This window comes from Equus caballus, chromosome 24 (genome assembly GCF_041296265.1).
Source record: "Equus caballus isolate H_3958 breed thoroughbred chromosome 24, TB-T2T, whole genome shotgun sequence".
Classification (NCBI taxonomy): domain Eukaryota; kingdom Metazoa; phylum Chordata; class Mammalia; order Perissodactyla; family Equidae; genus Equus; species Equus caballus.
Genome location: NC_091707.1, coordinates 54,695,618 through 54,708,772, shown reverse-complemented (window position 1 = coordinate 54,708,772; position 13,155 = coordinate 54,695,618). Strand labels below are relative to the sequence as shown.

The following is a 13,155-nucleotide window of genomic DNA, read 5'->3' as shown; positions in this document are numbered from 1 at the left end:
ACAGAATGGGGAAAAGATAGGCTTTTCAACAAATGGGGTAGAGAAAACTGGATATCCACATGCAAAAGAATGAAGTTGGATCCTAACTTTACAACATATACAAAAATTAACTCAAAATGGATTAAAGATCTAAGCATAAGATTTAAAACTATAACAGTCCCAGAAGAAAACATAGGGGAAAAGCTTCAGGGAACTGAATTTGACAATGATTTCTTGGATAGGACATCAAAAGCAAAAATAGACAAATGGGACTATCAAACTGAAAAACTGTGCCTCAAAGGAAACAATCAGTAGAGTGAAAAGGCAACAGATCCAATGGGGGAAAATGTTGGCAAACCATAGATCTGATACAGAGTTCATAGTCAGAATACATAAGGAACCTCTACAATTCAACAACAATAAGAACAAAATGAATAACCTGATTGAAAAATAGGCAAAGAACTTGAAGAAACATTTCTCCAAAGAAGAATACAAATGGCCAACAAGCACATGGAAAGATGCTCAATATCACCACTCATAACAGAAACGCAAATCAAAACCACATGAGATATCATATACCTCACACCCATTAGGATGGCCACAATCAAAGGAACAGAAAATAAGTGCTGGTGAGGATGAAGCAAAATTGGAACCCTCGTGCACTGTTGGTGGGAATGTAAAATGGTGCAGCCATTATGGAAAACGTTATGGAGGTTCCTCAAACAATTAAAAATACTATTACCATATAACCCAGCAAATCCACTTCTGAGTATATATCCGAAAGAATTCAAAGCAGGATTTTGAAGAGATGTTTGCACACTCATGTTCACTGCAGCATTATTCACAATACCCAAGAGGTGGAAGCAACCCAAATACCCATCAATAGATGAACAGATAAAGAAAATGTGGTATATGCACACAACAAAATATTATGCGGCCTTAAAAAAGAAAACAATCCTGTCACATGCTACAAAAGGGATGAAGCTTGAGGATATGATGCTAAGCAAATAAGCCAGCCACAAAAGGACAAATACTGTATAATTCCACTCCCATGAAGTATATAATGTAATCAAAAACATAGAGACAGAAAGGAAAAAGATGGTTGCCCAGGGCTGGAGGGAGGAATTAAGGTTTATTGGGTAGAGAGTTTCAATTTTACAAGACGAAGAATTTATAGAGATCCACACAACAATGTGAATATACTTAACACCACTGAACCGGACACTTCAAAACGATTAAGATGGTAAATTTCACGTTGTGCTGTTTTTACCACTGTAAAAAGAAAGTCATAACAGATGGCAACCTAAATCTTAAAAGAAAGTTAGTCTTGTCAATCTTACAACATCTAGATGAATAAAAGCCGACATCTACTGCTGCTAATTAGGATCCAGAGGTCATTTTGCGTTGATTACAAATCAATAATTCAAACAAGGTATGAAAATGAGGCCAAGAATTTTCATTTGAAAGTTCTAAAAAGCCCTGCAAAATCAATTTTCTTGACTTTCATAAACAATAAGTGCATGAAACTCTATCTGATGAAACACAATGAAAATGTGCTTGGTGAAGGATAGGCCATTATGTATAAACACTATGTATTTAAAAGATAAGACGGGATCGCTACCTCTTCATTCCGCGTCACGACCCAACACCAAATCTCACAAGCCCGCTGGGTCTCCCCGGCGCACGGCAGGGCACCTTCACACCCCGTGCACAGAAGGCACTTAGTATTCTAATGAGCTCTACAAGTCCTTATAACAAGCCCGTGAGGCACTGTTGCAGAAGAATTTCTTTAAGGCTTTCTGTGCTAAATTACATCAGGTATTTAATTTTCCAGAACCTAAAAATTTCGAAAAGTGGCCTGACATATATAAAATTTTAATACGACAATTATGAGATTATAGAAAAGTTAAGAGCAAACTATGCTTTGATAGACATCAGTATCTGGAACTCCACTGTTAGGCACAATTTAAAAGTATGAGCTTATCCAAATTTTATAGATAAAAATTGAAGCTCGGCAAAAATTTAAGTGTGGCAATCTGAACTTTGCTATGTGCCAAGTACAGACCTTGGAACAGCTTATTCATTTCTGCCTCGTTTAGACTCCCATTCTTTATTTCAAAAAGAACTTTAAGTAAAAGTACAAAACAGCACAATGTGGTTTTAGCTAATGAGATTTCAAAGACAATATGATTAAATCTAAAAAAAGCAGAAGAATAAACCTATATGGTTTCCATTATGGCAACACACCAAACATTGTACTTTTACAAGCTTTAACTCAGATGAGAAGTTGTAAAGTGTCATATAAAAAGTAATACTTGTTTTACAACCTGAGATGGAGCTGCTCTGAGAGTTCCTTGAAGGCACCTCCCGCCTACCTTTTGGTTGCTGCGTGCACAGCGGTTTCTTTCCTGGCCCCCGAGGGGGATGGCAGGGAGCCGCTGGGTCTCTTTGGTAACACGGTGCCATTGTTGACGGTGGGTCTTAAAGGCAAGGTCTGCACCAGCGGTCTCGCTGTAAGACAAGCAGAGAAGGAAGTGAGAACTTTTCCCTTTGTCAAAATAACTCTTTACAGAACTTAAGACACGTAGAAAGAGAAAGGACGTCAATTTTAAAATGCTAGCAGAATTGACAGAGGTGCAAAGACAATTCAATGGAGATTTTCAACAAATGATGCTGGAACAACGAACCTACACGCCAACTTCACACCTTACACAAAAACTAACTCAAAATGGACCACAGACCGAAGTGTAAAATGTAAAACTATAAAACTTCCAAAAGAAAACAGGAGAAAGTCTGTGTGACCTTGGGTTCAGTGGTGAGCTTTTAGATACAACAGCAAAAGCACAATCCATGAAAGAAAAAATTGATAGCTTAGAGCTCATTAAAATTTTAAAAACTTTTGTTCTGGTTAAGATATTGTTAAGAGGATGAAAGCATAAGTCATAGACTGGGAGAAAATATTTGCAAATCACATATCTGATAAAGAAATTATATACAGAATATAAAAAGAACTCTTAAAAACTCAACAGTAAGAAAATAAACAGCCCAATTAAAAAAATGGGCAAAAGATCTGAATAGACACCCCATCAAAGAATATATACAGATGGCAAATAAGCATATGAAAAGATGCTCAACATCTTTTGTCATTAGCGAAATGCAAATTAAAACAATAATGAGATATCTCTGTATACCTATTAGGGTGGCTAAAATCCAAAAAACAGACAAAATACCAATTGCTGGCCAGGGTGCAGAGCCACAGGAGTACTCACTCGTTGCTGGCGGGAATGCAAAATGGTACAGCCACTTTGGAAGGCAGCGTGGAAGTTGCTAAATATAGTTTTACCATATAATCCAGTAATTGTGTGACACTAGGTATTTACCCAACTGATTTGAAAACTCATGTCTACACAAAACCTGCATTTGATATTTACAGCAACTTTATTCATAATCGCCAAACACTGGAAGCAACAAAGATGTCTGTCAATTGGCGAGTGGATAAACAAACTGTGGTTCATCCACACAGTGGAATATGATTCTGTGAACCAATCCATGCAACAACATCGACGAGTCTTAAATCCATACTGCTGAGGGCAAGGAGCCAGTCTGAAAGGCACTCCGTATGATTCCATTTCCATGACGTGCTATAAAAGGGGAAACTCTAGAGAGAAAAACCAGAGATGAGTGGTTGCCAGAGGTTGATGGGGGATGGTGTTTGAACAGGTGATGCATAAGAGATTTTTTAGGCTGGTAAAACTATTCTGTATGACACTGTGGTGGCGGATATGTGACACCATGCATTTGTCAAAACCGACAGACTCTTACAGCACAAAGAGTGAAACTTAATGTATGCAAATAAAAATCATTTAGGAGATGGGGAACCTCATGATGGAACGCAGACTGTGACAAAAAAAAATCTAACCATTTTACAAATATATGACAGAACCTCATGGAAGGGGGTGGAGAGGAAAATGCTGCCTTAATTTTGGAAATGAGCAGAGACTGCGAGACTACAAAAGGAACTGCACATAAGCTCTGTGTTCTAGTTAGTGCAGTTGCTTCCCGTGGGGGTAGGGGTTAACAATTCGGAAATCACCATACACGAATACCAGAACTGAACCATTAAGTCAATGCGCGGAGGATGGCAGGGGCCAGGTTCCTCACTGTTGGAGAGGGAGGTGATAGACAAGCGAGGGGGCGGGGCTAGAATGAACCGGATGGTGTGGAGTAGAGTAGGAGACATCAGCATGAAGTCATGTTTAGCTTGATATGGCTAAGACGTAAAATTACAGATATGCACATATACGCAAGCCAGTGCTGGGGGTCTAGTGGTTAAGACGCGACACTCTCACCGCTGCGGCACACCTGTCGGTTGTCCTAAGGTGGTGACTGCATGTTATTGTGATGCTGAAAGCTATGCCACTGGGATTTTAAACCCCAGCAGGGTCATCCAGGTATCAGTGGAGCTTCCAGACTAGACAAACTAGGAGGAAGGACCTGGCCACCCACTTCAGAAAACATTGGCCATGAAAACTCTATGAATAGCAGCGTCTGATAGAGTGCCACAAGTGAGACGATGGTGCAGAAAGACTGGGCAGGGGTCTGCTCTGCTGCACACAGGGTCTTTAGGACTCGGAATAGACTCAACAGCACTAACAACAAAAAAACGTACACACAGGTTAGTACAAACACATATATTCCTAGCTCTGTCTGCTGAGAGAGCCTAAAGGAATGATGCCCAGTGCCCACCCCTTGTTTTCTAACACCATCTACAACAAAAGGAACCAGGGCTCCTTGGTGAAATGGGGCAGGGAATACATACGAGCCTGCAGCATCTTGTAGTGCCAGAAAGTAAAGAAGTGCTCAAAAAACAACTACAAAGCCCAAAAACTCTATATTGATGGGGGCAAGTGAAAGGAACCCTGGAGCCAACTGAAAGAGCTCCAATGGCCAAAGCAGGACAATTTGAGCAACAGAATAAAGTGGCCTTGGATTACAGCCCAAAGTATAAAATAAAAATCCATGAGTCCACATTGATATAAATAAATGAGTAAATAACTAAATGGGAGAGAAGAGATCAATCTCCCACGCAGAGTTGCAAACAATTATGTGGATACCTCGTCCTCAAGGAGGTGGAGCATAATCCTTCATCCTTAAGTGTGGGCTGCGCACAGTGACTTCCTTATAAACAGGACAGTATGGAAGAGGGGAGGGTCACTTCCCAGCAGAGGAACCTGACCCACTCTGCCGCAGCCTGGGGATCAAGGTCAACACCGACAGTGAGAAGTCATGTTGACGGCACGTACCCCTGAAAGGAGGTGATGAAAACGTCACTTTACCTCTACGGTCTTCCTCCCTAAAAACCACAACCCAAGTCTAACCGTGAGAAAAACTCAAAGTGAAGGACAGTCAATGAACCATATAACCAGGATTCCTCAAAACTGTCAAGGTCATCAAAAATAAGGAAAATCTGAGAAACTGGGCCTAAGCAGACAGGATGACTAAATAGAATCCTGGATGGGACCCTGGAACGAAAAAAGGACATGAGGGATAAACTAAGGAAATCCAAATAAAGTATGCCTTTAATTAAAACTAATGTATCAATATTGGTCCGTTGTTGTGACAACTGTGCCATTCGAATTGTATGTTAGTAACAGCAGAAGCTGAGTGTAGGGTGTACAGAACTGTCTGTACTAACAAGTTTTCTGTAAATCTAAAACTATTCTGAAATAAAAATTTATTAAAAAATGCTAGCAGAATTTAATTTATTTCGTTCATTACAGAATTAAATCTGCCTCAATTTAGGCTCTTAAAAACATTGCCAATGACAAAACTGCAAAGAATGCCAAATTTTTAGTACACTGACACTTTTCAGTCCCTAAGGTGGAGGCCCGGGCTTCCTTCTTTTTTTAATGTGAAGGAAAGTGGAAAAACCACAGTCAGTCCCCTCCGGCCAGAGCACGACACCCTCCACTCTTTCCACGATCTCTCTCTCCTCGTTTCGTGAGTACCTGCTCCAAGTGTGGGCCTACCCAGAGCTGGGAGCTAACACTCCCCAGTGGAAACCCTGCAGCGCTAACACCAAAATTCTTAATCTTCTCTCGCACACACAATCTGCCTTCCTTGCTAAAAGGTCCCTTCTCTGCTGGGGCAGACCCTTCTCCCAAGTAGGAAGAAATACCATCTTCACCTCATCTCTACCTTCTCTCTCTACTTCACCTACCATTTCAGTCTCCATTATGTTTTTCTTTTTTAATACATGTACTGGATTAAACAGTGTCCCCCAAACTTCATGTCCACCCAGAACCTCAGAATGTGACCTTATTTGGAAATAGGGTCTTTGCATATATAATTAGTTAAGACGAGGTCATGCTGGATTAGGGTGGGCCCTAGATTCGATGACCGGTGTCCTTATAAGAAGCTCATGTGAAGACACACAAGGAGGAGAATGCCAGCGAAGACAAGAGATTGGAGTGATGAGTCTATAAGCCAATGAGCACCAAGGATGGCTGGCGGCCACCAGAAGAGGAGACAGCGATGGAACCGTCTTCCCTCAGAGGCTCCAGAAGCAAGCGACCCTGCCAATACCTGGATTTCAGCCTGGTGATGTTGATTCCGGGCTTCTGGTCTCCAGAACCGCGAGAGAGTAAATTTCTGCTGTTTTAAGCCATGTAGTCTGAGGTAATTTGTTACGGCAACTCTAGAAAATGAGCACAACGTTGCTGGGTGTCCGCCCTTCCTTCTCACTATTGCTGTCTATCCAGCCGCTGCCCCAGCACAGCTCCTAGAACCGAGGATCGGTCTGAGGGCTCTGCCCAGGCTAATCTCCTCAAACCCTCTCGTCTTCATGTCCCTCGCTGACGATCCTGTACCACGTTAACAGTTGCCAAAACCAAGGTAAAATGGAATCACAGAAATGATAGCAGCCACTGAGTGCTTGGCGTCAGGCAGAGTGGAAACAACTTGAAATGCACCAGCTCGTCCAATCGGGACACGACACGTCTGGCCCGGCTCCCACCTCACAACCAGGCCAGGAGAAGGGAAGGGAGAGGGCAAGCTTCCTGATTCCTGGGCTGCCGCGCCTCCCCGCCGCTTTGCCACTCGTGATTTCGTTCTTTGATGGCCTCAGTGATCTGCTCTCCTTCTCTCCGTCCAACTGTATTTTTCCCACAGTGACCCCACTCTTCAGTGTCCACCACAGAAATAAACAAAACAACAGCAAACAAAAAAGTCCCAGCTCATTCCCCCCTCCTTAGCTTTGTTTCTGTCAGGTCTGCAAACCTGAGCGCAGCAGAATCCCCTGGAAGGCGGGTTAATGTACAGATCGCTGGGCCACACCCCCAGAGTTTCTGATTCACAAGGTCGGGGATGGGGCCTGAGAACGGGCACTCCTAACAAGTTCTCAGGCGATGCTGCCGCTGCTCCAGGGACCACTGTGGAGGACCACGGGTTCGTTCCACTCTCTTCTCGTTATTCCAGCCCTCCCCGGTGGCCCCTCGCTCTGACCTCGATTACCCAGTGTGTACCTCACAATCTAGCACCTGAGCAGACACTGTTGATTCAGGTGGGCGAGTCTTACTTTCCCAATTAGAGTGGGTGGTAGACGTCTGTGCTGGGGGTGTCGCCTAGACCTCTCTCCACACTCTGTCCACGTGCTTTTGAGTGGCTTGGACTCCACGCCCAGCTCCAGTTAGGCAGCCAGGCAGACTGCTCTGTCTCGTGGGCTGATAGCAGCACGGCTATCACCACTCCTGGGCCTGAGGGGTGGAGAGGAGGCAGCAGTTACCTGACCCTAATGGTAAAGAACTTGCTTTGGGAACAGCAGGGACATTTCGTGGAGGGACATGGCCAACCGGAGGGACCTCATGTGAAGGAGTCAAGGGAGTCAGCACTCTGACCTCACTCTCTCCCCTCCTTCTGATCGCCTGTTAGGGCTCCCCACTGCCCAAACCTGACTGGGAGGTAGAAGATAAGGGGCCTGTTGGTGTCGTTCACACGGGTCAGCCTCCAGGGCAGAGAGTTGGTTGCAGGAGGATGAAGAAAGGATCTGGAGGGACACACGGAAGATATGTGGCACCCAGCTCCTCCGGCACCAGGTCCAGGACCCTGCCTCCCACATACACACGCCCGCCAAACCAGGCTGGGGAGCCGCCTCTGTGCTCCCGCAGTCCTTGTCTTTGCCTTTGCCGCGGTCATCACACTCAGAGCCCTGTATCGCTGTCGTCTGTGTGTTCGCCTGTCTACTCCATCGATGGCAGGCTCCTTGAAGGTGGCACCTGCTACGAAGCCTACACACAGCAGGTAGTCACCAAGCATTTGTTGACTGGACTACGTTAAATTTCAATAACAGAAACCCCGTTTCAAAGAGAAGGCATTATGTTGCCATTTTGGAGTCACTGTTGAGCTTGTTATTTTTTCTTGAGTCATAATTTCAAAATTCAGTCTCATAATAATCCAGTATTGTCCTCCTTCCAGAAAAGGAAATGGGATTTTAAAAGCCCATGAAAAGAACATGAATTGCACGCAGCAGGCTTTCTCAGAGGGTATAGTAAACGCGATATATTGAACTGTAACACAGTAGCATCAAAAGTAATTAGAATTAAAGTTGTGATGAGAAATCATGAAAGAAAAATGGAGGATGGGAAAGCAGGAGAAGGGAGGAGGAAGGGGGCAGGGTGACTCCTGGAGTGACAGAGAAGTTAGAAAGATTCCTACTTTGGCAAGATCCCATTACTCAGCATCCCTATCTTGATAATATCCCTGGATTTTTGTCACCACTGACCTTAAATAGCATCATGGCCATTAATATGCTGAATGAATACCTATTTTGCACATGACATCACATCAGGTTTCTTTCATGTTTTCGTATCTAAACATGATTAGCCACTCAAGGAAGAAAGCTTGCTGCCAGAAAGGAAAGTTTTGGAAGGAAAAAAAATGTCCTAATGTCCACCCCGAACAAGTCCCAGCCTGGATCCCGAGGCCAGCAGCACCCCGGAGCGGCTGCAATGAGTCACTTTCCGACAAGCGATCTTTCGAACTGCAGAAGAGAAATAGCACCAGGGAAAGCTCAAACACAACGTCCTGCTCTTCAGGTGCGAAAATAAATGAATGCCGAGCTTCTGGCTGACACGAAGTTATGAGACGTTCTTCTGGTTCATAAAAGGGTTTGGTTTTGTTTTTTAATAACATTTTAATTGTTCCTAGGGGCAAAACATAGACATAAAGCACCGAAAGGAGAATTTCTCACATAAAGGAGAATGAGTGATAAATGAAGTGTGTTAGAACACATTCACTGGAGGGCTGTTAGGATGGCTGGAATCTCAAATCTCGAGGGAGGCGGAGGAGCAGAGGAACAAAGGGCAGAGTCTTAGACAGGACAGGACCGGATCACTCTCAACTCGGCTTAATTACGTAGCCTGGGAGAAGTCACCTACCTTCCCAAGCCTCGGCTTCTCTGTAATAAAGGGCAGGGGTGCCCACCTCGCAGGGCTGCTGTGAGGAATAGGAATGAGGAGCAGAAAGTCGCTAGCACGGTGCCCGGCATGCAGCAGGCACACGAGCAGTAGTAGCTGTGATCCCATGGCTGCAACAGATGATACAACGGTCTGTTTGGGACATCAGGCTGCAATCTAGTGTCCTGAGTGCCATGTGAGAAGAATTAAGGGCAGCGTTTCAGTTATGCTTGAAGGCGCCCAAGGGAGATCAGATCCCGCGAGCGCCTATGGCTGCATCCTGCACACACATGGAGGGGCAGAAGACTCCGGTTCTCATCCGATCAACAGAGGCTTTTGTCCTTGTGCCCAGGCAAAGTCAGGGGGGGCGGGAAAGCAGAGGGGAAGGGGCTCAGGTCTGGGAGTGGGAGACCCAGGTGCCAGACCCAGTGTGTCCCCAACAGGCAGGGTAACCAGGCAAGACCCCCAGGCCCTGTTTTCCTAACACATAAAGTAGCGGCTTTAGTCTATGAACACTCTAAGGATGTCTCTTCCCGCTTTGAGATCTGTGGTCCTAATTCATGTGAGGAGAGTGTTCTGAAAAGCAACATCCGAGTTTCTACGTGACTTCGCCGCTCTACGTAAATTCTTATACCTGCCAAGCCCCCGGAAGTGAAGGGAGCCGAGCTGCAAGTCCGAAGTGGACAGGCCTTGGTGGGGAGGCACAGATCCATCACACGTGCAGTATTTACGGCCAGCCGCTTCCTGCTACTGTGCACACCATTTAATATAAGGTCCCCATGAACCACCTCGAGTTAAATTCCCTGCCAAATGACTCCGCAGTGTGGTAACTGGAAACCTCTGGCTCTAACACAGGCATTCAGCATCGCGGGTCTAAACATTCACAATTGAGTCTGAAATGAGATTTGTTTTTCATTTTTCTAAATGGTAGGATTGAAATACCCAGACTTTAAGAGTTGCCATCCACAATAATACATTTTCAAAACTACAGTTGATGTAAATATAGAAATTCAAGTATAGCTAGTCAAATCTACTAATGTTTAATATTATGATATTGATATTAAGTTATAATCAAAGATCAGGAAACCCCCTTTAAACTTACATCATATTAATAACTCAATGTGCAATATTTGATAAGTAAAACATCCTGTTAGGTTTCAAGATAAATTTAATTATGCAAACCACGACTGTGTATGTGATGATGTGTAGAAATCCCAAAGTTTGAGTTTAGCCTATCTGACCATTATGAACTTAGGACTCCTAATTATCTATTTCTAAATTGTCTGTATTTGGAATTGGGGAAGACAACCTGTTTTTGCTAAATTTTAAGACAAAGTTGATCATTACTTAAGTGCTGGGGAAGTTTCCTATCACCAATATGTAGCAAAATCACAGATGCATTTATTCTTTGATCCAGCTATCCTACTACCAGGAATCTATCCTAAAGACAATCTGGCAAAAATACAAAATGCCGTATGCACAGGGCCAATCAGTGTGGCGTTATTTGTAAAATAAAAGACGACCAACAGGGGCTGGTTGAATCAACCGTGGTACACGCTCACAGTGGAGTATTAGGCAGCCGTAAAAGGGATGAGCAGATCGCTACACACTGCAGTGAAAGGAACAAGGTATGGAACGGCGTGTAGACATGTCGCCTTTCATCTACTGTGCCAGAAGTCAGAAGACCTACCGCAGATTTAAAATCCTAACTCTCATTATATCATTTGAAAGAGATTTTGAAATTATCAAAATGCACATGAATCAGGTTTTAACATATTGTTTGGCAGGTAGATGAGGTGGCCCGTGGTACCATGTTTACTTATTTGATTCTCAGGCATGGGTCTAGTAGTGCAAGAATTCTGGAACACTGAAAAATCAATATAATGGAAATACACAGGCAAAAGAGACATTAATGAACTGATTGCTAAAAGTCATGCATTAACAACCCAAATGTCCATCAACTGATGAGCAGATAAACAATACGTTAATGCATATCCATACAACAGAATATTATTCAGCCATAAAAAAGAATGAAGTGCTGCACTTGCTGAGACATGGATGAATTTGGAAGACATTATGCTAAGTGAGAGACGACAGTGGCAAACGACCACATAATACATGATTCCATTTATATGAAATGCCCAGAACAGGTAAATCCATAGAGAGTGTAGACTGATGGTTGCTAGAAGGGTGGGGGAGGGAGCAATAAGAAATGATTGGTACTGGGTATGGGGGTATCTTTTTGGGTGATGAAAATGGTCTAAAATTAGTGGGAATGGCTGCAGAACTTTGTGAACATAGTAAAAACCAATGAATTGTAAACTTTAAAACAGTGAATTTTATCTTATGTGAATTATAACTCAACTTTATGTTATGTGAATAAAGCTGCTATAAAAAAGTCAATTATTAAACAACTGGGAAAATCTGAATACTGACTTGATATCAAGGAATTATATTAAGTGTGATAATGGTATTGCGGATTTTTAAAAAGAAAGTCCTTATATCTTAGAAACACATTCTGACATATTTATAAATAAAATTATACGATGTATTGGATTTGCCTTAAAATAATCCTAATGGGGTGAGGGGAGGTCCGGGGTTGGGGGATAATAAATGAAACAAAGTTGACCACATGTTGATAAATAATGAAGCCAGGTTAAAAAAAAAAGGTATTTTTCTTTTTACTTTTACATACATTTGAACATTTTCATAACACAAAGTTTAAAAACAATCTTTCTTAGTCTCTAAAAAACTGAATATACCTACTGAACTTTTTCTATAAATCACTAAAGAAAGCCTATCTAAACTGAGGAGGGCAACTAATGAGAAAAACGCAAGAAACTACAGTGTGGTCCATCTAAACGAAAGCAAAAGTTATTTTCTTTAATTACCAATTTGTAAGGCAAAACATAAGGAGAAAGCACAGGAGACAAGAGAGAGAGGAAAAAAACTGCTGTCTAATTTTGGTTAACCAGGATAAAGAACTAAGTTAATTATTCATTAATTTCACTGATTGCAAAGGGCTTAAAAAATTTTAATTTGTTAGTTGCGCCTATCTAATAAAATTTGTGAAGGGACCATCGCATAATATTTCACACAATTATGTGCTGAATACGACCTATTGTATTTGGGATACTTTGCAAATCAAATTAAACTGTGAGAAAAGAACTCTCATTTCAAGTCATTTCTTAAATATTAGGTTTAATTAATGCTAATCTAAATAATATTGCTAAGAAGTGTGCACAGCAAAGCAACACAGATGGCAGAAAGAACACATGTCCAGCCAGGCCTTGGGGTCCAGTCCCAGATTTTCCCTGACTAGTTGTGTAATCTGGGACAAATTATTTAATCTCCTAGAGGCTGCTTCTCACCTGTAAATGGGCATAATAAGACCTAACTCAAAGAACCGTGGAGAAGTAAAATGAGCAAATATATTTAAAATATCTCTTGCAAAGTTCAGCAGCTAGGCAATCAATAAACGGTGGCTACAAGTATTATTTTGAATATCGGGGTTAAGTGTTAATGTAGCAGAGGCTCCATAAAGATGCTCCATAATCTGCTTCCAACGGTGGTTGCAGAGGCGAAGTTCTGAGACGAGGTTTCCAGGCCCTGGAACAGTAGGACCTATCTCCTTATGGGAATCTCCGACAGCAGGTTCTTGGTTATATTTAGTAATCGTCTGATCTGCTATTAATGAGGCTATTAACATAACCAATAAAAAAGT

The 13,155-nt window shown here is 42.6% G+C and overlaps 1 protein-coding gene across 12 annotated transcripts in view; it reads right to left on the bottom strand.

Annotated features, from left to right (window-relative positions):
• EML1 (EMAP like 1) overlaps positions 1 to 13,155 on the bottom strand; it is a 166,890-nt gene that overhangs the window by 56,913 nt on the left and 96,822 nt on the right. For all 12 annotated transcript variants that reach the window (XM_005605439.4, XM_070249698.1, XM_070249700.1 and 9 more), the window contains one exon: positions 2,355 to 2,490. In XM_005605439.4, coding sequence (XP_005605496.1) covers positions 2,355 to 2,490 — 136 coding nt within the window. The remainder of the gene's footprint in view (positions 1 to 2,354; positions 2,491 to 13,155) is intronic.